The sequence below is a fragment of the Tiliqua scincoides genome, chromosome 5, assembly GCF_035046505.1.
Source record: "Tiliqua scincoides isolate rTilSci1 chromosome 5, rTilSci1.hap2, whole genome shotgun sequence".
NCBI classification, from domain to species: domain Eukaryota; kingdom Metazoa; phylum Chordata; class Lepidosauria; order Squamata; family Scincidae; genus Tiliqua; species Tiliqua scincoides.
Window position 1 is genome coordinate 126,261,554 of NC_089825.1, and position 26,190 is coordinate 126,287,743.

A 26,190-nucleotide genomic window follows, 5' to 3' on the forward strand; every position below is an offset into this window, starting at 1 on the left:
ACATCATCAGGCCACCACCAAATTTCTGGGTAATTGCATTGCCAGAAGTAGCTGCATGGAGCTTGGCTTGGGAGTCAAAGCCCGCCATCCCACTTGCTTTGTGCCAGGCAGGGCAGGGCAGGGCAGGGCAGAGCCTCTTTCCCTGGGCTCACGGAGTCCCTGTGCCATGCAGCGCTGTGGGCTGTGGGCTGTGGAGGAATGTGGACATTAAAACGCTGAACACCCAGAAGAGAACACTTTGTGAACTTGGCTTAACTTTTGCATCTGGGTTGTGCGCACACGTCTCCCGGGGTGGAGGGAGGCCTGGACTTTCAAGGCAGGCTTGAAACGTGGAGGGTGGCGCAGCTCATGTGTTGGTCACAAGTGTCTTGTTATTTTTCAAAATGTGTGTTCTGCTGCTCCCCCATCAAGCTGCAGTCTCTGCCACCACCACCACCCCCGGTCTTGTAGCCAGAGGGGAGAGTGCAGTAAGTACTGCATGCACTGCACACGCAACGTAAGCAGTCTCTCCCACTCGCAACTGGAGCCATTCAGGGCAGTGAGGGCAACTGTGTTTGTTGCCAAGGGGGAGGGGTCACTTACATGGCATGTGGCAATGCCTACCATACTTACCCTGCTTGGCTAAGCCAAGCTACCCCCCCCCCCCCGCCACGGTAGACCTTTCCCTGCAGAATTTGGACCAAGTTGAAACCAATTTGGGTTTTCACAAACCAACCGTAGGAGTGACTCTGAGGTGTGGTCACCAACCTGCAGCTTACTCCAAAAAAATACAGCTCCCAAAATTCCTCAGCGCTAAGGTGCCATGACTGCTAACCACTTTGAAACCAGATTTAATCTGTGGTCCAGATTTAAACTGCACTTCTCTAGAAGTTCTCACCTAGAACAGGAAAAAAGGAGGGAGACAGAACAGCAGCCCACTCAGGTTCATTGGTCACTTCCTACTTGTCACTTGTCACTTGTCAAGGACATCTGCAAGAGGGATCTGAAGGCCTTAGGAGTGGACCTCAACAGGTAGGAAACCCTGGCCTCTGAGCGGCCTGCTTGGAGGCAGGCTGTGCAGCATGGCCTTTCCCAGTTTGAAGAGACACTTTGCCAACAGTCTGAGGCTAAGAGGCAAAGAAGGAAGGCCCATAGCCAGGGAGACAGGCCAGGGACAGACTGCACTTGCTCCCGGTGTGGAAGGGATTGTCACTCCCGGATTGGCCTTTTCAGCCACACTAGACGCTGTGCCAGAACCACCTTTCAGAGCGCGATACCAGAGTCTTTCGAGACTGAAGGTTGCCAATACCTATACCTATACTTGTCACTGCAGTGGGAAGGGAAGGGGGATACACATTAATGGTTTTGCATTAATTGAGCGTACAATTGTCTTTTATTCTGAAGAAGTTATTTGAGTTACACACAAAGATGCAGAAAGATAAATACGGTATTGGTCTAACAGACTCTTCACACTGTCACACTTGGAACAGAGACCGGGAAAAAGCGGCAGAAATTATGAATTAACCTCATCATTATTTAACATTTTCGTAGTTTTTTTCTATTTTTTTTAAACTCTTGGTATTGTTTACCTTTTTTTCCTCCTTAAACAGTTTCAGTAAATCTCTAAAGTGCCATAAAACTAGCTAGAGGGTGCTTCTAGAAAAAAATAATAATAATAATAAAGACAAGTTACATTCAGTAGCAAATGCTCAACAATCACCGAGAGCCCCCCCAGTGACAAAGTGCAAAAGATCGGAGAGACGGACAGCTATGTACATGTCAGTGACCGCCCTTCTGCCCCTCCCTTGCCCTCCCCTTCCCCTTCCCACCCTGGGGGCGCCCCAAGCCCTCCCCCTGCTGGAGGGGTGGCGGGGCCCCACCCCCGAATACCTTTGGTGCACTCCCTCTCCTTGTCACATGGTCACCAAACCTGTTCCCTGCAAGCCCCCCCCCCCAAGGGTTCCTCTCCCAGTCCTGGAACATCTCTCCAGAGATGCAGGGCGAAATGGCAGCGGTTGCGCCAAGGAAGGGGCCGGAAGTCCCTGGCTGCAGCACACCTTGCGGGGCCAGCCCCTCCATCAGTGCCCCCCCAGACTGAGACCTGCACTCTGCTCTCAGTCAGAGAAGGGGCTGCTCCAGGCCGCATTTTGCAAACTGCATTCCCCAGCCCAGTGGGAAGGGGGGCTGGTCCCAGCCAAAGGGGCCTGCCCCTTTTCCTAGTGCACTCCAGGAGGCCTGCCCTGAATGATGCCTGCACTAGAGAGATGGGGGGAGAGCCACGCAGCCCCTCAGCAGTGCCTGGTTACTGGTGGAGAAACGGGAGGGGGGGGAGATAATGTGCATTGCAGCCCTGGTGCCCCAGCACTCTGCGGCTGCAAATCCCAGTCCTGCAGCAGCAGCACCTGGGTGCAGGGCCCGCTCCATGGAATGCATGACTGCAGCAAGAAAGTGCATGGCGGGAGGAAATGAGACTGCACTGCAAGCATCACTGCAACAAAAACACCTGGGAGGGGTCAGGCATGAACACTGCTGGCATTAGGGAAAAAAGAGGGGGGAGGGGCAAACCTTCCACTGTATTTGCTGCAAGGCTGCAGCAAAACGGGCAGAGTGTTTGCGTGCAGGAGAGTCACCTGCATCTCCTTGGCAATGTGCAAAAACCGTGGCAGAGACGTCCACCTGCAACCCAGACACTGCAGCAAATGGGGAGGGAAGCACTGCATCCATCTGGGTGGCAGCAGAAGCCGGAAGCAGAGGCTTGCACTGCTGCGCATTCTTGCACAGTGCACAAGCACTTGTGCCAAGGTGCAGTCAGCCATCTGCTACTCCCCCCTCCGTTTCAAGAGCCATCCCCCCCAACGGAAGCCCTTTATTCAACAGCAAAGCTCACAGCAGCACATCAGTGCCCCTTGACAACCCCATACTACCTCCCCACACACACACTTTCTGGCTGCTCAGCCCTCCCAGCGCCTTCCAGTGTTTCCCAAAAGACAGCACCTGTCACAGCACCCCAAGAAAAAGGTGGACTAGAACAGGGGTGCCTAACAGGTTCAAAATACCCTCACCCACCCCTGCCACCCTTATTCCACAGTCATGGAAGCTCTAGCGTACTGCAGCCCAGGGAGGCCCAAGAGGCTTTGAGTTGCCAACCACAACCACAAGATTTGGGAGATCTTGAGGGGTAACTGATAACCCCTTAAGAATACAGGGAAGCCTGGCTGCTAAGTGGGGTGGGGGTTCCCCAGGCAACCCCCACAGCAATCCTTTCATTGCCAGTTTTAAGAAGGAGGTTCTGGGTGCAGAAAGACTGTTGTTGGGAAGGGCCAAGTGGAACAAAGTCATGGGGCAAAGACGGGGTCCCAGTTGCCGCTGGGAGCCTCCGCTGCATCAAGGCTCCTGCCAGAAGGTCTCGGAATAACCCTGCTGAAGGAAGTGGGGACCGCAGGAGGACACCAGAGGTGGAATGTTCCACAGTGTTTTGCTTACTAAAAACGTTTGGGATCTCTCAACATTTCCCCCTTAAATTAATTAATCCTTCCATTATTTCCTAAATCTTTTGTAAAAAAAAGTTTGGATTACCCCGCTTTTTAAATCCCTGACTCCACTATTATAGCAAGTTCAGTGAATGGGGGCGGGCGCACTACTTGTGGCATTCCACGGGTTTGCCACGCACTTTGCTGCACATGGCCCCTACACGCTTGGGGCAGCGAGTAGAGTGAAGATGGGACGTTCTGCCTGCCCGTGTCGCTTTGGCTCCAAATCTGAGCCATTCCTGATGCTGGTGGAAGGGGACACAATGACGCAGGGTGATGTCCGGCATCATTACATCACCCCCAGTCAGCCCAGCTACACTGCCGTCTGACTCCAATACACCATTTTCCAAAATATTCCCATTTGCTTTGAAAGTTCACACAGTTTCCCCAAAACACACCTGTTTTTCTCTCCCCTGAGAAATCGACCAGTTTATAAAATGTTCACTGTTTTGGTCCTTTTTTTTTTTTCTTTTCTGAAAAGTGGTCATATAATGACATTTGCAAATTCTTCAGCAAGAGACCAGGAAGAACCCGTTACCTCAAGGCCTAGAAATCAATTCACTATTCTAACCCTTTGGCTTTTAGTGAAAAAATTGCAATTTTTCCCCCTGTTATAAACAATCTTTTACTCCCCCCCCACCCCACCCCAACTGTGCAGAATTCTGGAATGCAGGGTTGGGAATCAAGTCCTCACCAATCTTAAAAAAATATACAATACTCATGTTTTGGGGTTTGTAGCAAGAAAAGGAGAGAAAGGGGAAAAAGAACTAGCAACATTTTGATTGCCTATACTGTAGTGAATATTTCCTAGAGAGGGAGGAACTTACCCTTAATTTAAAACTTTTGAACTCTGAGGTTAAAATCTACAGACCACTTAAGTATTTTTCATATTTGAGGCTTAAAATAGGGCTTGCTTCAATAGGTTTTGTAATGCAAAATTACATTTGTAATGTAAATAACACACCCTCACTCTCCTTGGCCAGAATGCTCATTCACATGACAAGTGGCACCACTGGGCCCTCTCCTCCACTTTTAAGACACACCAAACTGCTTTTCTCTTCCCCTCCCTTCCCTCTCTTTTTTGGATGTAGACAGCTTAAAGACTGAGCGATTGAAAACCAAAGACGGAACAGGAGTTTCTGGCTGCTAAATGCAATTAAACATTTCACTACCACTATTGCTGATCTTTGCTCCTTTGTAGGGGGAAAGATTTTAGTACGTGGGGGTGCGAGGAGAGCCCCGGGAAATGCAGCAGAGCTCTGGGTAGGAGTATTGCAAAATGGGGCAGAGGCTGAGCCTTGTGAAAATCACAATCACAGTACACAGTGGCATCCGGTCTGATCATCCCCCCACCCCCAGCCGAGACAGCTGCTCCCCACACTGGGCATGCAGAGAAGGTGACAACCAGCATCTCCCTGCCCCCCCCCACTACCACCCGCAAAGGGAAAGCGGTTTCTGCCTGCCACCCAAGCCTTAGGCCTGGTGGGCGAAGGAAGTTCCCTGAACCAGAGGAGTTAGGTCCCCTCCCTCCATTCTGCACCAGCTCTCCAGGACGCCCTGCCCCATACAGCAGCAGCAGCGGCCCACCCCGCCTCCATGCCTTCCTCCAGCCAAGAGGAAAATGTGATTCATCCCTTCAAGCTGCAAAACAAAAAGCAACCCCCCCCCCCCCGCATGCAGCTACAGCGCAAAGAAGAGGCCTGGTCTTGGGACTGGAGAGCGGGCAGGGGGGAGGCAGGTCCTGGGACAGAACACAAAACAGGGAGGCTGGGCTGGCAAGGAGAGGCAGGTCTGGGTAAGACCACTGCCCCCAGGCAGAACAAGCAACCCAGGGGGAGCCAGGCAGGCAGGCAGATAGCGCGGGGATATCAGAGAAACACCAGAGTACCAGCCAGCAGGGGGGGCGTGGAGAGCTCCACCCACAACCAGTGCTGCTGCTGTGGCAGGACAGCCCCCAGTGCTGGGAGACGGACGGACAGACAGACGGCAAGGGAATCGCCATGCATGCTGGGGGAGTGGGCAGAGAGGGGCTGGTTGTGCAAACTGAAGAGTGCCTACTAAGTGAGACTCCTGGGGGGGGGGGCTTGGAAGCCAGGGGGGAGGAGAGGAAAGAGGGATTACCCTGTACCTAGTTTTGCTACTTTTGACATTTTACCTACGATGTGCCCCCTCAGCCCGCCGCAGGTGTGAAGCGGGGCAGGGGGTGCCTTGGGCAGATGACTCCGTCCTGCTCACCTCCGGAGTCGCAGCCCGAGTGCACTTCTGAGGCACTACGCACCCCTTCGCAGGACAGACAGGAGGAGGAAGACTCCTTGTGTTGCTCCTCCCCAACACCTCCCCGGGCACGCGTCAACCTCCCCTCGTCCCTCAGAGGAGGCTTCCTTTCTTCATCCTCTCGGCGGCTGCCGATTCCCCTCTGCCCTCTGCGCTGCCCCCCATCGGCACGCCCCCATTGGATCCGGCAGCTCCGTCATGCACCTCGCTCCGGCATGGATTCATCGAGTAGCCGAAGACGCTGGGCAGGAAGGGGAGCGGCTGACCCTTGTCGTCTGGGACAACCATGTTCAAAGCCACCGGCAGAGTGAAGTTGTAGGGGTAGGTGGCCAGCAGCTGGTGGCCGTACATCAAGGGGTACGGGTCGGGGTAGAAATTCACCTTGCCATCCCCGTCACTGCTGCCCGCTTTGCCCACTGCATTGAACTGGATCGCACTGGGGTAGGCAAGGAAAGAAGGCTTGTCCTCCAGGTCCTTCCTGGTCCGACAGCTGCCTGGCACCAACAGTGGCAAGGGATACTCTTGGACTGGGTACCGGTCCTCTTCCGCCACCTGAGGCACCAAGAGCGGCTTGTGGACAAGGCCAGTGTGTGAGATGACCGGATCTTGCAGGGAATGGGGCAAACTTGGCGGCATCTCGGCCAAGCTGATGGCAGCCTCCAGTGGGGGTGGTGGGGCAGCCAGCTCCTCGGGAAAGAGGGGCTTGTTTTCCCCCAGTGGTGGTGGATGCTCCTCTGCTGGCACCAGGGCTTGAGGGTGGCCCTCGTGGGGCAGGACTTCTATGGCCACGGGGCCCTCTTCGGGCGCTTCCTGCTGGCTCACAGGGGCCTCCCCGCTCGACGATGACACCTGCATCTCCTGCGTGGTCTCCTCCTTGACCACTGGCGACGGGGCTGCTGGAGGCCCATCAGGGACCTTCTTGGAGTAGGCAATGACCGTGGTGAGGGCTTGCAACGGGGCCTTCTCCGGCTGTTCCCCTTCATGCCGTTTCATGTGGCGGCTCAGCGCTGCTGCCGTCTTGCAGACCTTGGAGCAGTGCGTGCAGGTAAACTTGACCAGTGGCTTGCGGCCGACCCGGTGGGCTGTGGCTGGCAGAGGTGCCGGGGCCTGGTCATCCCTGCCAAGGCGGCCGTGCACCCGCTCGTGCTTCCGCAGCTTCTTGAGAGCAGAGAAGAGCTTCCCGCAGGTGCCGCACTCATGCTTCCATTCCGAGCCCCGCACGCTCCCACCGCCCGCTCTGAGAGGCAGGTCTGTCCCCTCGCTTTCAGAGGCACCCCCAAGACCCGCAGAGACCTCGGCACACACTGGCTCACTGGTCCCTACACTGACCACCTCCTCCTCCTCCTCCTCCTCGGCTTTTCCTGCCCGTTTCACCCAACGCAAGGAGCGCAGTTTGCGCCGCCACCGAGACTTCTTCACCTTGGGCACTGTGGCGCCAGCACTGCTGCCGCCACACACCTTCCGTTTGGGCTTGTAGCTGTAGTACGGCCGCCAGAGCTGGTCTTCGGCATCCCCGCGGTCGCTCTCCTCCTCCCCACTCTCATTAGCATAAATCCGGTCCGCGTGCTTGCCGTGGGGTGCTGGCAACGGCAGCGGCTGCCTTTCCCCATTCTGGTCCCTGCCAAAATCAAAGCAGCGCTTGCCCCCCACACGGCCCCCCTTGTCCAACATGAGGTCTGTTTCGGAGATGCGTCGCTTGACAATCGCTTCCTCGCCAATGCGCACCGTGATCTGGCACAGCGGCGCGGCGCGGCTTTCTGAGGCTGCTCCTGTGCAGGCTGGCTTGGCCATATATGTCATGGTCCGCCCGGCCCGCGGTGCCCTGACCCTGGGCCCGCTCTCGCCCCCGTTCTCCTCCGAGGCCTGCTCAGCCGCCTTCTGCGCCTGGATGTATTCTTTCAAAACCTGCTTCTTGAGCGGCCTGGTCACAGCCGTGGAGGGAGGAGGTGGCTGCAGCGCAGGAGGGGGCAGAGGTCCTGCTTCTGACGGCGGGTCCGAAGACTTGCTGTTGTAGGTGATCACCGAGGGACCCTGTGGCATCACGGAAGTGCTGTGGACAATCACCGAGGAGGCCGGGCGTCCGTAGGCAATGACTGTGGGTGCCTCCGAGCCCAGAGGCCTTGGCCGCGTCTCCTGCTGAGCCTTCTCGCCTGCAGCTGGGGGCGTGGGCATCTCTGGGGCTCCCACGGGGTCTTGCCGCTGAAAGCGCTCAGCTTCTGGCAACTCCACGGAGCCACTGGTGGTGGTGAAGACGGAAGTGACGTCACCGGCGCCCAAAGAAGACACCAGATTTGCATCCAAGGAGTCGCCGTCGCCGAGTGCGATCGGCAGCGGCTGAGTCGGGAGCAGGAGGTTGTCAGGCCCCAGGCCTTGGCTGTAGGTCTTGTAGGGCCTCTTCTGGGAACGCATGGGCAAGAGCCGGTAGAGTTTCAGAGCGTTGAGTTTTGGCTTGTAGCCTCCGTTGGGGGTCTTCTCCGAAGAGATGAGACCAGGATTGATCCCGTGGAAGGCTTTCTGGTGGGTCTTCAGGTTGTAGTAAGTCACAAAGGTCTCCCAGCAGAAGATGCACTGGTAGCGCCTCTCCCCCGTGTGCCAGACCTCGTGCTTGGTGCGGTACTCGGCCAAGGCAAAGACTTTGTCACAGTAGCGGCACGGATACTTGCGCCGCCACGAGTGGACGTTGGAGTGGCGCTTGAGGCTCGAGAGTGTCATGTAGGATCTCTCGCAGACTGTGCAGAAGTAGATGATGTGCCCGTCCACCACCTTCACGAAGTGGTCTTGGTCAGAGATATAGTCCAAGCGCGGCAAGCCGCGGTGGCGGAAGAGCACACTCTTCTTGGAAGAGGTTGTGGGCGTGGCGGTTGGCTTGGAAGGGGGATCCGGGCTCAGCAGCGCCTCACCCACAGCGGTGCCCTCTTTCGGCTTCTCCACGTCTTTGCATAAGACCTCGTGCGCCTGCAGCCGCTTGGTGTGGATGAAACTCTTCCCACAGTGTCGGCAGGACAAAGAGCGCCGTGTCCGGTGGAGCTTCATGTGCAGGCTGAGCGCGGACGAGGTGGTGAAGGAGCGGCCGCAGGTCCCGCAACAGAAGGTGCTGCTGGCTGGGTAGGAAGCGCTTGGTGAGGATGGCGCTGGGGCCACTTCAGCACTGGGGGTGGAGGCGGCAGAGGGCTTCTCGGAAGGGCTGTCTTGATCCCAGCCGACACTTCCTTTCAGCAGGAAGGCCAGGTCAGAGGATGCTGGCGGCGGCGGCACTGCAGCCACTGAGCTGAGGTTGTAGAGGATCTTGGCAGTCTCCGTCTCCATGTCTGGGCAGCTGTCCCTCCCGGGGCTGGAGGCCTTGGCCAAATCCTGGAAGCAGAGAGGGCTGGAAGGCTCTGCTGAGCGGGAAGGACAGGTGAGGTCAATTGGTGAGCCGCAAGGCCTGGGGGAGACATTGCTGGAGTGGTCCATCTTGGTAGCAGCAGAGGGTTCACCCAGGCTCTCCAAGGAAGAGATGCCCAAACGCCGACCAGCCGCTCCAATTTCCTTGGCGGCTGCCGGGCTGGGCACGGAGAGGCGGGAATTGTAGATGAAGTTGAGGATGTCTGAGAAGACTTCGGCTTGGATGCCCGGGAGCTCTAGGATCTGGCCCGACTGGCGACACGCCGACTCCTCCGAAAGCACTTCCTTGAAGTAAGGGCTGGAGGCTGCCAGCACGTTCTTGTGGGCCTTGAACTTTGTGTCTTCGGCAATGAGAGTGATGTCGCAGAACTGACCACGCAGGCGCTGTTCGTTCAGCTGGACCAGGAGGGAGCTGGAGTGGCCAGCATCCGTGACCTCCACAACCGGAGCCATGGTGCTGCCTCAGATCTGCAGAAAAAGAGAGAGAGAAAGAGAGAGAGAGATTCAGGACACCTCCTCTACTACAAGAGGGCAACTTTGGGGGCTTACACATTCTGTGTGTGGGGTGGGGAGCAGTGCTCCTGGGTCCTACCGAGTTTGGGGGTAGTGGAGTGTGGGACTATGGCCTTGGGGCCCAGGGAAGGAACGGAGTTTTCCACACAGGATGAGAGTTTGGCCTGCAGGGTGGGACAGCAGCGAAAGACAAGAAACCAGGTCTCCTGGATTCCCTGAGTAGGGAGGAGGACTTGTGCCGACAGTGGCTCTGAAGGACAGTTTCCTGGTATGGCTGAGGCAGGGATGGCTGCCGTAGAAGTGGAGTCCTCTGAGGAAGGGGAGGCACAAGCTCCTGGCTTGGCAGAGTAGGCTGGTGGGTGGACTGAGGCTCAAGAGAGAGAAAGGCCTGTGGCCTGCTGGGCTGACGGAGGGAGGGTGGCAGCCAGGACACTCAGGCTTCCCAGCAAGAGGAGTCTCCAAAGCTGGGGGTCTGCCAGGAAGGCAGCCGTGTGGCAGTGAGCAAGAACCCTCTGTAGGCAAAGTCTGGCGGGAAGCAGGAGCCCCGTCTCGGCCTCTGTGAGGCCACCAAGGTCACCAGGCTGCTGTCGTCAGCGTGACTCACAGTCAGCAGCAGCCATAAAGCTCAAGCGGCTGTTAGGCCAGCATTGGGCCGAGTGGCTGAACCCTCGGTGTCCTGCACCCCAGAGCAGGGCTGGGTTTCCCTCCTTCCCACAAGAGCTGGCTTTCCTCCTCTCACCTTCCACACTTCCTCCCCCACCCCTGCTCCCTTTGGAAGCCATTTTGCTCAAGGATTCCACCCCCCCCCCCAAGCTGGCAGCCTAAAATGGCTGAAGGAAGCGAAGGCTGGTGCCAGCTCGGATTAGCAGCTGCCACACTCGCCCGGCCCACTCTGGCTCTGTGCAGACACCACTGCTGTTGCTGCTGGCTCAAGCCGCTTACTCCATTGCCCCAGGCACGGGACTTGTTCCCAGGCCAGTAGTTCCCAATGCCAACAGCTGGCACCCTGCCTGGCCCTCCAAGAAGGCACCCCCACCCCCAAGGCAAGAGAGCAGGCAGGCTGAATGGTGGCCCGCCGGCACCCTCCACTCGCTCCTCATTCTCCTGCCCATCATTCCCTCATGTCTCTTTCTACTTTCCTTGGCCTAACTGCAAAATAACCAGCCTCACAAGAACCAAAGGTCATGGGGGGCATTGTGCAAATATGTTTCTGCTTGTGCACATGGTGTGTGTGTCTGTGTGCAAGTAATACGAGGACAGCAACCATTCCTCGAGGGGATCACTCACACACACACACACACACACACACACACACACACACACACACACTATCCCCCCCTCTCTCCCCCCTTCCTGGCTGTGATGGGAGTATCCAAATGGAAAGGGGGTTTCTATGGAAACAGGCCTGGATGGGGGGAGGAGGAGACAGAAGCAGTGATGTGGCAGGGAGCAGAAATTTAAGGCTTGGGGGACCGTCAGGGCAAAATGGAGCCTGGCACTGCGGATAAACGCAGAGAGAAACAAGAGCCTATCAAAAGGTGGTTTCAGGGCCCTTGAGGAGGCGGCAAGAGCAGCTGGCACCTCACCCACGGGTGCCGAGAGATCCTAGGTCCGCCTGGGATCCCGCCACATTTCTGCCTCCCCATCTGCAGACTTCTTAAGAGCCCTCAAGCCCTCTTCTTCCGGAACCAGCTTGGGATGGGCCCTGGAGAGGGGGGGCAGGCCTCTGTTTTGCTTGGTTTCGTGCCTGCAGTTTTCTCCCTCAAAGCTGCCACTCGTCTGTCTCTCTGCCACCACTGCCAGCTTCCCACTCCCGTGGCTTCCCAGGATCCGAGCCTGCCTCTGACTTTGCAGCCCTGACCTGCAGGAGCCAGCTGTGCTGCGGCTCTAGCAAAGCACAGAGACACTTTTTATGATGTTACATCACATGTTCTGGCTCACGTTCAGGACCTGAAGCTTAGCAAACGTATTTGAATAAATTTTTTAAAAGGCGTTAACGCACTACCCACTTTCCCAAGATTCAGTGGATCACTTGTATCTGCTCTCTGTTTGCTAGAGGCCCAGCTGATGTAAATCTTGTTGAATGGAGAGGAAGGTGCATATCCCAAAACAAAAACAAGCAGAAGTCTCTACAAGACTCAAGAAGAAACTTTTTTTTTCAGGCTGCAAGAAATGTCATGTTTTGAATGGGAGCAAGAGGCAACCTGAGTATGTTTCAGTTTTGGGAAATCAAGTAGCCCTCTTCATTTGCTCCAGTCTAAGGGCCCAATCCTATCCAATTTTCCAGCACTGGTGCAGCCCCAAGGTAAGGGCACCAATACCTTAAGGGGGCTTCTGTGACTGCTGCCCCACCACAGGATGCAGTGCATGCCCCATTGGCACAGCTGCACCGGCACTAGAAAATTGGATAGGATTGGGCCCTAAGGCAGTAGTGAGCAGGCCTGAGCTCTGAATGGGGCAGAGGGGAGAGGACTGGACAACAAAGCAGAGCATAAACACGACAACAAGCTGGATGAATTTCTGTGGCTTGTGTGTCCTGGAGGCCGAGGATGGCAGGCGGTCGGGAGAAGGGAGCGCAAAAGATGGACCTGTGCGAATGCAAGGCTGGGAGAGGAAACCCACCTGGGCCAGCCAAAGTTCGTTGGCCTGAGCATGGAATTGGAGAGTGCACTGCCCAGTGGAGGAGAGAGGGCCAACAAAAGGCCTGTCCCTAGCCTGAAAGACTCAGAGGACACTTTGTACCAAAGCCTGTCCAAAGACTAGGTGCTTTGAGAGCTGGACTGGGAAGACCTGTGCCCACACTCCACTCCACTTTGAGTGTGGTGGGTAACCACAGGCCTGTTACGATCTACAAGTCTAGCCTCTCTCACAGGGATGTTGTGAGGATATATGGAACGCTTCCTCTGTATTCTACACCAAATTGCTTCGAGAAAAGGAGAGCTAACGTATAAATCCAGTCCTTCCCTTTCAATCTAGTTGCGTGCAGTCTTCTGGTTAATCAGTGGTGAGGGAGCTGCAGTTTGCCTATGCTCAGAGGTCCTCTTCTCCAGCCACCTTGCAAGCTTAGGATGTGGTAGACAAGAGCCTCAATATTTGACAAACTGCAGATAAACGCTAGCTATTCTTGTTATCTCAAAACAGGCTGTGGGAAAACTTTTCTCTCCATGTCCTCTGTGCCTCAGCTCTTTCCCATCCATAAAATGGGACTAGCAGCAGCCCTTCAGAAAGAAGCGAGTCCGCAACAATCAGTTCATTTGAGGAGCTAGTAGGGATTAGATGGCCATCTAGCCGAGATGGCCACAGAGGCACCCCACAGCCTATGATATTGCTACAGAAATGGATCAAGAACACTTGCAAGCAAGTGGGCTCAGATCCTTTTGTCTGCTTTCACTGAGCTAGGGGGTTCCCCAAAGAAGCCAGGGCTCGCCAGCACGCCCCTCCCTCTTACAGGTCATGCACAGTGTATATAGTTCTCCCCATGGTCTAGTCTAGTTTGTGAATTGAAAGGGACTCTTTTACCTGTTTCATCCTGCAAAATATCACGTGCAATAATGCCACTCTACAAGTAATAAATAATAGTAGCCCTGAAAGAATACCGAGGCAGCAGGGCAACTGTTAGTAATTTTATCCCAGCAGTTCAAAGTAGTATACAAGGCCAGCACACACATACCCCTTTATCCTCACAACCACCCTGAAAGGTAGTTCAGGCTGAGAAGTTCTTGGCAGCCAGATGAACAGCTCTGTACTGGGTCCCTCCTGCTTGTGGCATACTAGGTGCTACCAATGCAGCTGGCACTGAGGGGTCAGTCAGCCCAGCCAAGCAGACTTCTCTGATGGGAGAAGGCCTGGTCCAAAAACTGCCATCTCAGCAATTACAGGGTCCAAGCACTCTGAATGAGTGCCATTCTATCCTATTCCTGTAGCCAAAGGCCACCCCCCCCCCCAGTTTGGCCCAGAGCCAGCCAAAATCTAGATACAAGCCAGCCTGGGAACAGGGCAAGAGCTACTCAAAACCCCCAGACTCCATGAGTAATCCAAACACAGCCCAGCAAATCTCCAAACTAGGTGCTGCAGTTCTAGACCAGTGATGGCGGACCTGTGACGTGTGTGGCAAAAGTGACATGTCACAATATTTTGGGTGACACGCCAGCATGCATCAAACCCCGACAACAACTGTGTTTGCTTTACTTATATTTCATTTTTGTAATTACTTAAAATTTCTTTAAATGATACATTGCACCACACATGATTGGGCTGTATTTTTTTTTAAATAAATGAATATGTAAAGAATTGTTTCTCTTTCATTTGGGGGAAGGGGGGCTGACATGCCAGCAGAGTCAAGTTAGGCATTTTTGACACGCCGAGCCCAAAAGGTTTGCCAACACTGTTCTATCGAGACAGTCCCACTGGGGAGACTTGGCGTCCAGAAGGAGGGACAGGACTGCGATCTGACACACCTTGAAGGGCAGAGCAGAGCTTGTTAAAAACCCCAACAAGCAAACAAAACAAAACAAGGCAAACAGAAAGTTCTAGAAGACGACCACACATCAAGGAGAAAGCTCCAGAAGAGGTTGGCAGGAAACCCGGCTAAGTCAAGCAGCCCATGCTGCCATGGAAACACGCAAGGCTAAAGACAGCTAGATCCAATGGTGGTTGCTATGGGGACCAAAGCAAGTAGTGGCTGGCCTAGATCCCAACATCATTACAGCAGAGACACAAGCAAGAGGTAGTGACTGGCCTAGATACAGCTCCTGTTGCTATAGCAACCAGAACAGGAAAAACAATGTGGGTCTGGAAGCAGTAGAGACCTCAGTGCCAAGGTCTAGACAGACAGGGGGCTGCCCAAGGAGGTCCCCAGGACCACGTGAAAAGGAGGGGTGATGGAAGTAGCCTTACCTAGACAAGTTGACCACATCTACTGGGTGTCTGTGTCGCTGCTCCTCAAGCTTTTGCCTCCAAATTCGCCTGGACAGGACCCTCTGGGGGAAAAAGAGGCGATGCGCATTATGCCCAAGTCCTGACTGATCACTGTCTGCCCACCACCCCCACGCGCATCCCTCCAACTTATAGTTTGTCGATCCATTCATTCATTCATTTGAGGAGTTCCATCCAGTGGCATAGCTAGAGGGGGTGCAAAGCACTAAGTTTTGCAGGGAGCCTCCCCGCAGTGTGCAAGGGGCCCCTCCCCCTTGGATCCAATTTGGGCAAGGGGAGCAAAACAGAGGTGTTTGCCTGGCTCTGAAAGGGAGGGGCTGCTTGCACACCGCAGTGAGGTTCCCTGCAAAACTTAATGTTTTCCACCCCTTCTAGCTACGACACTGGTCCCAGCTTTCTAATCAAAAGGAAGTTCAAGGCAACATGCAAGAAAAAAAATCATAAACATACACACGATACACAAAACCAACGAACTTATAGAAAAACCAAACCAACAAGCAGATGCGCATCTATTTACGGAATACTCATATCCCAGTGAGAACACGTCCTCAGTCGATCAAGGAAAGCTTTACTGTCCCGGCTGATAAGACTTCTGGGAGGAGTGGTAAGCAGGGAATCCTTAGTAAACTACTAGCTACATTTTGCATCAAGAAAACCCATGTTCTGCAAAATATGCAGTGTTGTTTATTCCAACACTGTTGAGCCATTTTCCTCAAATTTGGGATTTTACAGACAGGGCAAATAGGAGTCAAATGACAGGCACAAGATTTGGAAAAAATGAGACGCCGCTGTACTGAGGGTTAAAAACAGGACCATATGCTGTCAAGGAGGGTCAGTGCAGACCAATGCACTAAGTACTGCAGGTGCCGCAATGTGCGACGTAAGCAGCTTCTCCCACTTCTTGTCAGAGCCATTCTGGGCGTTGCCATCGCTGCTCGGAATCTGACTGTGTGTGGGAGGGGACACTTACGTGGCACACTGTGCACCTACAGTATTTACTGCGTCCCCCCCATAGCTCCCTGAGGCATTTGGTGGGCCACTGTGAGAGACAGGAAGCTGGACTAGGTAGATCTATTGCCTGATCCAGTGGGGCTCTTCTTATGTTTTTATAGCTACACCACTGAGACTGAGTACAAACCCTCAGTACCACAACAACCTTCAAAAGAGAACTACCCCAACATTAACCATAGGTGTGGATTCAAATTTCCTCGCTCATGAGGACCGGAAACTTGGGTTTTGAAAGCAAGAAAGTGATGCTCCATCCAGCCTGGGAAGAAGCTGAGAGTCTTGATTTCTCCCCTGTCAAATATAACAAAGACATAGGGGCTATCTTTTTTGTACAATTCTAGACTAGCAATAAAAATGAAAAATAGCTCCCTATGCGTTTTTAAAAAACGCTTGAATCTTCCTTTGGCATTCTTCAAATGTAGAAAGAATTGTTTCCTTTCAACGACTTTTCCTGAAATGAGATGCCTGCCTGCCTGCCTGCCATTTTGACAGAAAAGTTACACCCATTTCATACACACAAAGTAATGAAAAACAAACTTTGTCCGCGTTTGCGCAAGAGAAATAGTGATTCCCCCCCCCCTTCAAACACTGCATACTGACAGAAAAAAAGATGTTCCAGTTTTGCTAATTTGGATTATTGGAAATACCCACAAAACACCTTTGGGTGCGCTCAACACTAAATGCCAGATACGGGGAGAGAATGGAAGAGGACAGTCCGCTCCTCACTGCGCGTACATTCAGTCCCAGAAGAATCCAGAAGCCTTCTTAAAAAGGATGGCAGCCGTTTGCCGAGTTGCTATTTTTACAGACCTTCATACGCTGCTTGCAGAGATGTTTGCTCAAAGGTTGCAGGCCGGTTAGGAGGCTCAGAGATTTCACTCCTCCCCACTAACCACCCGAAGCAACTCTCTGAAGCCAGCCGGGTTTTACAATTTTAAGTCAAGGGGGAAATGCCCACCCAGGGACTTGCTGGCGGGCAACTTTCATTGTCGTGCATTTACTGACCTTATCATTTGCTTCAGAACATAAACTCCTGCCTATCTTCCCCTCCAAAAAATCTAGCAACAAATCCTAGTTTCTGATCCCAATTTCTCAGGTCTGTCATAGGCTACACTTGCAGAGTAAAGAATTCAGAAGGCTCTGGCTCAAGCACCAGCCCCAATTTTGCCTTTCACTGCAGCATCTGGGAGAACCTCCCTTCCCAGTCCTTTCAGGAGCCAACAAGTTCTGTTTTGCAGTCCTCCTCGGTCTATAGCGATGTCTACCCCATTCCTCCCCCCCCCATTCAATCAACAGAGTCTACAGCTCCTTACGTACTCCAAACATATCCCACCAGCAGCCGAGAGCATTGAGGTTCTGAGCTTGCACGAAGAAGGGAACCCAATCCCCTTCCATTTCCGGAGAGCCTGTGATCTCAGCAGAGCTGAGGACTGTGTTGCATTAGCATCCTCCTCCCAAGCTTAGCACTAGAAGAATGCGGGGGGGGGGGGGAGTAGAGGAACCTTTCTAGCTGCCAACAAAAAAAGAGGCCACGGACTCCAGAAGTCACTGCACGATGTATTCAGGCAGTAGAAGAACCCTGGCCATGTAATGGCTCGGGTCACAAGGATCACGCTGAGTTGTGAACCACTGTGTGTGTGAGAGAAAAAGAAAGAGACTGGAGCCGTGCATGCACGCCTTGCGTGTTCGCGTGTATGACTATTACAGTTGGGTGTAACTGAAAACAGGGATGTGATCCATTAAAGTCACACAGTCTTGGACAGAGATTTGTACGGTCTCTTGAGCAACTGGGGGAGATGGAGGTGGGAGCAGAATTCCTATGCACGACAGGAAACCAAAGACAAATGTTGTGCGCTTGTTAGGTACAGTCAGTTGTGATGCTGGTAGTTTGGATAAAGCAGAAAGGCAACAAGCATCATCCGAAATGTCTTGTCTGTGTGAACCTCACAACAGCATGGCGTAACTGGCCAGTATGCCTCACATGTACTCAGAGGCAAGAGCAGCACCATGTACCAAGTACACCCAAAACACTCCAAGTGAAGAGCTGGGAGCCACGTTGGTGAAGCCACCAGGCGCAATCTGACATGTGAAGTCCTGGAAATAAGCTTGATGCGACTGCAGAGTTTGGGTCAAAGGTTCAGAAGCACCTGGGAGGCAGGGGCCGGGGGCGTGCAGTCAAACAGCATTTCAGTGGAGCACCCAACACAGGTTTAAACATTAGTGTAGCATGCATGTCTGTGAGTGCAGACAGATGGGGGGAGGAATGCAACGGGAAGCAATGGGTCAGGCGGCATGCACAGGGCACAGCTGAATGGAGCTGGGGCTTGCTTGGCAGGGAAGACCCAGCATAACTGGGGAACCAGCATCAGGCACAGTTCAGTCACTGTCACGATGGAGCTAATAAATAACCTCGATTATTTTTCCTTTCAAGCACAAGACAAGAAAAATCACTTTAGAGCCAAAGGAAGTGGCCAAGCACTCACAAATCATTAACCCAAAAACAACACCAGGAGTCACCATAGGAACGCCTAACCCTTAACCCTTTTCTTCCAAAACTCAAGAGGGCGACCGGTAAAGGAAACCACAAAGGCCAGATCCAGCAGTCATTCCGGCAACAGCCAACCACATTCACCGGCAACAGGAGGATCCTGCCCCTGGTAGCCTGCCAGTTGCTGTCTCCAAAAGAACACAAGATCTTGAACTCAAGGCCAGGAAAGAAGGACGTTTCCCCTTTCACTCCAATCACAGGCCCAGCTAGCCCTTTAAAGGAGAGGACAAGTCCCTTCCAACCCTGCACACCCAGGACCAATTGAAGGGCAGTGAGTTATGAGACTAAAAAGCTCTGAAATGTGATTGGCCAAGTTATCTGTGATGTCATACTGCTCCTTTCCCATCACCTGCTTTCACAGCAACATTAAAGTGACAATCACACTGACCACTCAATCGGTGAACACGCCCTCTGTAAAAAACTCACACACCAACACGCCTTTCACATACCCATGTCCACAGGAAGCACAAACTGAAAACCAAGCCCAAACAATTTGCACCAGCATCCCCAAATGTGCACAACCTCTCCAAGCAGCCGGAAATGAAGCTCTTGATTAAATATGGTCCATACAACACACGCAAATGTTTGTGGCATACAAAATCTGAGCTCACAGCACAGCACACTAAAACCCCTCACTCGTTCAAACATGCCTCTCGGGAACCCGCATCGGCATGATACACATGAGCTCACAAGAACCGCGGCAATCAGAAGTACACACACGGTTGTACAAAGACATCATTTACTCTGCCCAGACAAAAACAGTTCCTCAACATACAGAAATATGACCTCATACTGGAAGTTCCCACACAGATACAGGTTTATGCTATATGCCTGTACTGGATTATTGGGTGGCGGGTGCAGGGCAGCTGATGGCTGATGTTGCATGAGTCAGCAGATTGCTGGCACCACCACCTGGCCCACAGAACTCCTGCCTCTCTGAAGTGGAAGGCCATGCCTCTTCCGGCAAAAGCTCTGCCCCCAAACAAGCTCTGCCCTCATCTATGAAACCCCCACCAAGCACTGAACTTCTTTGTACAATTAATGTGCAAAGAAATAAAGGCACACTATTCTGTAGACATGGGTTTCTCCAAACTAGAAAAGAACCCTCGTTAGCAATCTCCAAGCCTCTTTAAACTCTCTAGAACAGTGTTTCTCAAACGGTGGGTCAGGACCCATCAGGTAGCTCACGAGCCAATTTCAGGTGGGTACCCACTCATTTCAGCATGTATTTTTTAAACTGATCAGCAACTGCTCAGGAGAGTTGGGAACGTTCTTCTTTGTCTTAAATAAACATTTAAACTTATACTTATTGTAAACTTTTCATTTACTGCATTGATTTAATTAGATTTTGTCATATGGGGGTATTAAAAATTTTTATGCTTGATGATGTCACTTCCAGCCATGACATCACTCCCAATAGGTCCCAAAAGATTGTCATTCTAAAAAGAGGGTTCCAGTGCTAAAGAGTTTGAGAACGATGCCCTAAAAGGAATGATGAAGCCCTCGGGCTGCATGAATACAAGTGTACCCACAAACAAGTGGTGTGGAGCATTACATTCTCAGCAATCCTACTTCTCATGTCACAAGCACAGGACTGAATATCCTTGCCCTCTGGATTCATCTGTCCAGTGGTGCTGTCCTTCCACTTCATATGGAACTGGATGCCCTTCCCCAGTGACGTAGCTAAAGGGAATGCAAAGCACTAAGTTTTGCAGGGATTCTCGCCGCAATGTGCAAGGCTCCCCCTCCCCTTTGGAGCCATTCCAGATGGGGAAAGCAAAATGGAAGTGAATGCCTGTTCTGCTTAGTGCTTTGCACCCCTCTATCTACACCACTGCCCTTCCCACTCCCAAGGAAAGGCAGGATGCAAATTCCTAAAATAAATTAGGAATGAACTCTTTTCATTAATCTCTAGAACTCTTTTCATTAATCTCTAGAATACATACCAATCCTTGGTTTCATACTTATTAATATAGATTAATTATTATTATTAAGGTCTCTCACTTTCTTCAAAGGTCACACTTGGGGGGGGGCATAGAAGAAATCTACCTAGTTGCCATTTTTAACCATTGAGATTGTAACAAGGACAGTAAACAGTTGCATGTAGTTAACCTCTGCAGCAATCCTGAATATGTGCTCCACTGGAGAAGTGAGAATGATAGTTCAAATGTGCCACTGTATATCTTATCTGCACGCTGAGGGCCCAATCCTATCCAACTTTCCAGCACTGGTGCAGCTACAAGGTAAGGGAACAAATGTTCCCATACCTTGAGGAAGCCTCTGTGACTGCCTCTCCATCACAGTGCATGACCCACTGGCACGGCTGCACTGGCACTGGAAAATTGGATAGGATTGGGCCCTCAGTCATCTTAATATCCAATTTCAAGGTGTGATCATTATTATGGAGCAGGGTCATGCACCAGAGGGGGCGTGTCGGGACTGCCCACTGCCAAGAAAGGCCTCTTTGATGTATAACTGGGATGCTGTCCATGGAAGAATGACCTTTTCCGTCTGAGAGAGCTTGTTCCTGTTCGCAGCAAGAAGGCCTGACTCATTGCAGCAGCAGCAGCAGCAAAAATGAGGCTGAGTTCTACTGAGACAGGAGAAAACAACAAGGGGGGGAGAGAAGCCAACATGAGAGCTAGAAGATCTCCAGGGAAAACACACCAAGCCAGTCACACTGTCCGCTGGATATGCCTTAAGTCAAGCCTGGCAGCCAAACAAAAGGGCTGCCAGCCTGCCATGAGAGGGGCATCAGTAGCCTCTTGCAAGTTTCTGTGTGAACATGGGCTTGTGCAACAGTGTCCACTACTGGGAGTTTATTCTTATAAAACAAATAGCTTCTGATGGCAGAAAACAAACAAAAACTTAAGAAGATGTACTGTATTCTCTAACTGTACCTCGTTTCTAACCTGTGCTCCTATATACAAATTCTGATCGACACACAGGGCTGGCAGAAAGCCAGATTTCAGACTGAAGGTTGTAGTCTCAGTCACACTTTCTTCTTGCCCTGCTTCCTCCAAGAAGCTCAGTATAATGCGCATTCCCCCTGCTGATACAGAGGTAATGCTCAGAGAGCACAACTATCCCAAGACTGCCTAGGAAGCTTTGGGGCCAAGAGGGGGGTTTGACCCCTGGTCCCCAGGTCAAAGTCTCACATTCAAACCGCAACTACACACCGGCTTACTTAATCTATAGTTAATGCAACCATATCCCAGGACTGAAATTTATTATTATTATTATTATTATTATTATTATTTATACCCTGCCTTTTTGCCCAACGGGCACACAAGGCGGCTTACAACACTTTAAAAATACAACATCAAAAACAACTTACAATAATTAAAAAATCTAAAAACAAACAAACCCCGTGGATTTTCATATAAAAAGCAAGAACGCCAGCCAGCCTGTCAACAATTAAAAGCTTTTTGAAATAAAAAGGTCTTCAGTCCATGCTGAAACGTTAGCAACGAGGGAGCAGTTCTCAGTTCTAAGGGGAGGGTATTCCACAGTTCTGGAATTGAGAATTCACTGCATAGAAGGCACAGTATAAAAGAATATACAGAGTATGGGCCTTATTAAGACAGAATATTTACTAGTTGAAAAGAAAACGCGTGTTTTAAACTTAAATTGAAAGTTCCAAATATTTTCAGTGAGAAGGATTGGCTACTGGACTCGTGTTGATTTTTACCCCACTGTGAACAGCTACTGACTTGCATGATGCCAAATTCAATGAACTTATATTTGACCAAAAAAGTGGCTGACAACACGCCTCCGTTTTGTTCCCAATATTCATAATGGCTCCAAAGGGGGAAGGGCACTTGCATGCTACTGTGAGGCTCCCTGCAAAACTCAGTGCTTTAAACCCCCTCTAGCTATGCCACTGTATGGAAAAGCCCCTGGATGGAAGAGAATGGGATTATAATATATACGTGTACACGCACACTCTTTTATGCAAAACCAAAAGCACTGGGAGCATTATCTACACTCCTAGGATGCATGGCTTTCATGCACCCTTCCTCTAACACAAATTGCACTATCCATATTGTGCCTGTATTTACTCCAGACTAGACTAGATATGGATGCCACTTAGACTGCAGGGGCAGGGGGTGTTAGCTTCCCCTGAATAATCCGGGGGGGGGGAAGTGTATATCCACCCTCTACATATTGATCTTAAGGTAAGTGCCCTCAAATGAAGAAACCTATTTTCCCATACTTCAGCAAAGTCCTAAAAGCTAACATAAAGTGCATTAAATATGTTCATTTTAAATATAATAATAATAATAGAAAAGTGTGCATACAGTGAGAGGAAGCAAGTCTTTCCCCATCACAATTGTGTGCTTCGGAGAACCTTAAAAAGTGACGTCAGAAGAAAGACTGAGCTGCAGATACCGCAGCTGCCATCTTCTCCACCACTTGGCGTATGCATTGCCTCATCAAGGGGTAATGCTGTTATGTCACTGCTACTGATCCGACCTTGTTCCCACCCCACCCTGTTCACAAACTTCTGTGGAAGCTCACATGCACAGATATACAACCAAGATCACACAAAATTCCCCAGAAATCAAGCTACTTTGCTCAAAATGTCAAGCGCTTGGGCATAGCACACTGGACTGGACTGTTGCACAAAAATATATATACTCTACTGTTCATAAACATGTGCACCTCAAAGAGCACTGCACACATAAGGCCACTCGGCAAGACACCAAGTACATATATCTGCTCAAAACTGCGTTCTCACAAATTATAACCCTATTTGCAAGGTAGCTGCTAGCGAATCATTTCTAAACATGCACCCTCAGCATCTCATATGCGCAACCCTTGGCCTCAAATTCAAAACCAACTCTGGCTTTGAGTGTGCATGAGCACATGTGTGTGAAGAGATTAGCAACAGCCCTAATGGGTGTGAACAGGCAGAGAAAGGCATCTGCGAGGCATACAGGCCATGGAACAGTGGGGGCATTTGAAGGGTATGAGATATACAGAAAGGCTGGTGGAGGTGGAGGTATGCGCAGAAGAATCTGAATGTGCTTTGGGCATAGCAGGAAGTGCGAACAAGGGATGTGAGAGAAATGTGGCTGAGAATGTCAAAATGCATGTCTATAAGAGGGCAGGGATGTGTGACTACAGGGTGCATTCTGTGTGGGGTGGGGCAGGGGTGCGAAAGCAAGAGCGGATATGCGAGAGCAAAGCGTGTGCACATCAAGGACGTTTGGACTCTGTAGGGGAAGCTTGGTTGAAAAGGGCCAAAAGGTTCAAGGAAGCGGGTGGGATTTGTAAAAAAATATTCATAAAGTTAAGAAGACTGGGGGCCCTCTTGGGCAGCATATACGCACATGTTCCATGTGCATAGTGGGGTTGTACAGACAGGCACGACAGATATGGGGAGACATTGCGCAGGACCAAGCTGGAAAATTTCACGTGCCACAGGACTTGAAAATGGCTCCTCGGAATCAGGACATAGTTTCCATCCCTGTGTAGTGCTCACCACAAAGAAGGCTGAGGCTGGCCTGAAGAAATGCAAAATATTTTCCCAGCCTTGGCTCAGGAGCAAGGCGGCAGCAGCAGGAGCAGCATACAGAAAATGTGCACAAGGCAGCATGAAGGAAGTGGCAATTAAAGGGCCTGGGCAGCGTAAGTGGGAGAACCAACCCAATCCAGGGAGAGGTTCTCCTGCAAAAACACCAATGTAATGAACATGAGCAGCACAAAGATACTCCTGTCCGCTTCAATGGGGCTTCCACAGGAAAAATTTCCCTGCTGGATTGGGACCCATGTTCACGAGTTTTGTGGGAATTTCCCTTGAATATTCCTCTCCAGGAACCAAAATGTCTCAGACCTGACTGATGATTGGGCAGAAGGTGCCTGTATGGGACAGGAGACCATGCTAGATATGTAGATGTGAGTCCACAAGTGTGCACACTCCTAAGGGTGGGTGTGTGCGAGCATGCATGCATGTGACATCAAGATGTGGGGTACAGTTAACAGAAGGAACTGTGGGAAAAGTGTGTCGGGATGTGGGAGGATAACTCTGAGCTGTGTTGCTGAAAGCCGTGAGGGTTTGACCAGGAAAATGAGCAGAGGCTGTGAGAATGAGTGGCTCTTGCAAGTGTATGTGGGCACTAGCAAGAGAACTGCGACATATAGACGCAGGAGCGCACTGCTGAGAGGTTGTGAGGAAGGAGACGCTGTGTGGCAAGATGGGTCTGAGGCATGTGAGAGGTCCGGGGAAAGCAGATTGTGAGGAAGACCGCCGAAGGCTCGTTTTGATGCCACCAAAGGCTCATTTTGGGGGGTCATAAGGAATGATGTGTTGAAAACACAGGGTGAGGGGCATGTAAAGGCATGATGAGTGAGGGAGGACTTGAGTGAGGCTTTAGTAGGCTGTGTGGGTTATGTCCCAAGGTGCGTCAGTAGAGAGCCAAGGTGTGGTGGGCAGCAGTTGAGGCAGAGCCTCCCCTCGGGAGTCCTTCAAAAAGCACCCCCACCGCTGCCGTGGGAGGTGCTCAAGCACACTCAACCCAACTCAAAGCTTGCGCATGGGTTGAGTGGGCTTGAGCACCTCCCACGGTAGTGGTGGGGGTGCTTTTTGAAGGACTCAGGAGGGGAGGCTCTGCCTCACCTGCCTCCCAGCCCCCCACGTGACCCTGGCAGGCAGGCAGTGCCAGGTTCTGGGAGGCCCAAAGCGCTGAGGAAGAGGATGGAGCCGGCAGGGCCAAGAGGGCCTTGGAGTGAGGTCACCCTCAGGGCTCTCCCTGCCCCTCCCACCCCAAGCCCTGCTCAGGGAAGAAGCCCCAGTCCAGAGCCCCCAGCCCCACTCCAGGAAGGCTCCCCAGAGGGGTCGCCCAGGCAGGAGACCCCCGGCCCGGGCCCTGGAAGGGGCGCTCCAGGAGCAGACCCGCCCAGCCCACCCTGCACAGCCGCCTCCCAGCGACGCCCCCCGGCTGGCATCCCGCCGGGCCCCAGGCAGCAGGGCTCCCGGGGACGAGCACCAGCTGGCCGGCGAGGGGCCCCCACCCCGCGGTGCCAGGCGCGACGGGCCAGGGCGCGCCGCGATGCCCGGGGCTCCTACCTGCGAGGCGGGGGCGGCGCGGGCGGCGTCTGGCGGGGGCGGCCCAGGATGGAGCCTTCTCGCCCCGCCATTCATGCTCGCAGTTGCTGCTCGGCGCGGCGCCGCTCCTCCGCTCCGCTCCGCTCCGCTCCGGCGTCCGCCCGCCCGCTCCTCAGCCCAGCCTCGCCGCCGCCGCCGCTGCCTCCCCCTCTGACATCATCGCTCGCAGGCTCCGAGCGCCGCGCTCAGCTGGCACGCAACCCCGCGCGGCCGCCCCTGCCCGGGCCCGGCCCGGCCCGCCCCCGGGGCGTCCAGGCGGCTCCCTGCGCGCGCCGCGCCACGCCCCCTCCCGCTCTCCGGCAGCAGCCCAGCGGGCCTCTGAGCGCGTGCAGAGTGCTGCCTGCCTGCTCAGAAGGAAGTCCCGCTGCGTTCAGCGGGCTTGCTCCCTGGAAAGTGCGCGATGGGCTGCAGCCTGAGGCTGCACGCTTTCCTGGGAGCAAGCCCCATAGAATTCAGTGGGACTTGCTTCTGTGCACAGGGCTGGGCCGGCCACAGGCCAGCCTTGCAGCCCACCCCATGCCTGTCTACTCAGAAGGACGTCCCGTTAGCGTCAATGGGACTTGCGCCCAGGAAAGTGTGGAGAGGTTTGGGGGGTGAGGCTGCACGCTCTCCTGGGAGCAAGTCCCATAGAACTCAGTGGGACTTCCTTCTGAGTAGACGTGCATAGGATTGGGCCAGCCTTGCCAGGGGGCTGTGCCAGGCAGTGGCATCAGCACCCACTGCACCCCCCCCAAGTGACCCTCAGGTGGCTGGCCCCCTCAAGGCACTCAGATGGGCGGGCTGGTCCCAAATCCACTCCAAACCCAAAGGGTGCCTGCCTGGAGAGGGAGACTGCTTGTGGCCCTCCACAGTGGGGTGATGAAAGACACTCTGCACACGCTCAGTGGAACTACAGCATCCTGCACAAG

General features: G+C 52.8%; 1 protein-coding gene across 3 annotated transcripts; it reads right to left on the bottom strand.

Moving 5' to 3' along the window:
- Nucleotides 1-1,353: 1,353 nt before the first annotated feature.
- On the bottom strand, nucleotides 1,354-25,443 carry ZBTB4 (zinc finger and BTB domain containing 4). 3 transcript variants are annotated; one of them, XM_066631089.1, is made up of 3 exons: nucleotides 25,244-25,443; nucleotides 14,577-14,659; nucleotides 1,354-9,635 (listed from the first exon to the last, which is right to left on the bottom strand). In XM_066631089.1, exon 3 carries the CDS (start codon nucleotides 9,618-9,620, stop codon nucleotides 5,877-5,879), a length of 3,744 nt encoding a protein of 1,247 aa, XP_066487186.1. In that variant the 5' UTR covers nucleotides 9,621-9,635; nucleotides 14,577-14,659; nucleotides 25,244-25,443; the 3' UTR covers nucleotides 1,354-5,876. The 3 variants fall into 3 exon arrangements, with proteins under 3 accessions (XP_066487186.1, XP_066487187.1, XP_066487188.1); XM_066631090.1 differs by lacking the exon at nucleotides 25,244-25,443 and adding an exon at nucleotides 16,941-17,030; XM_066631091.1 differs by lacking the exon at nucleotides 14,577-14,659.
- Nucleotides 25,444-26,190: the final 747 nt, after the last annotated feature.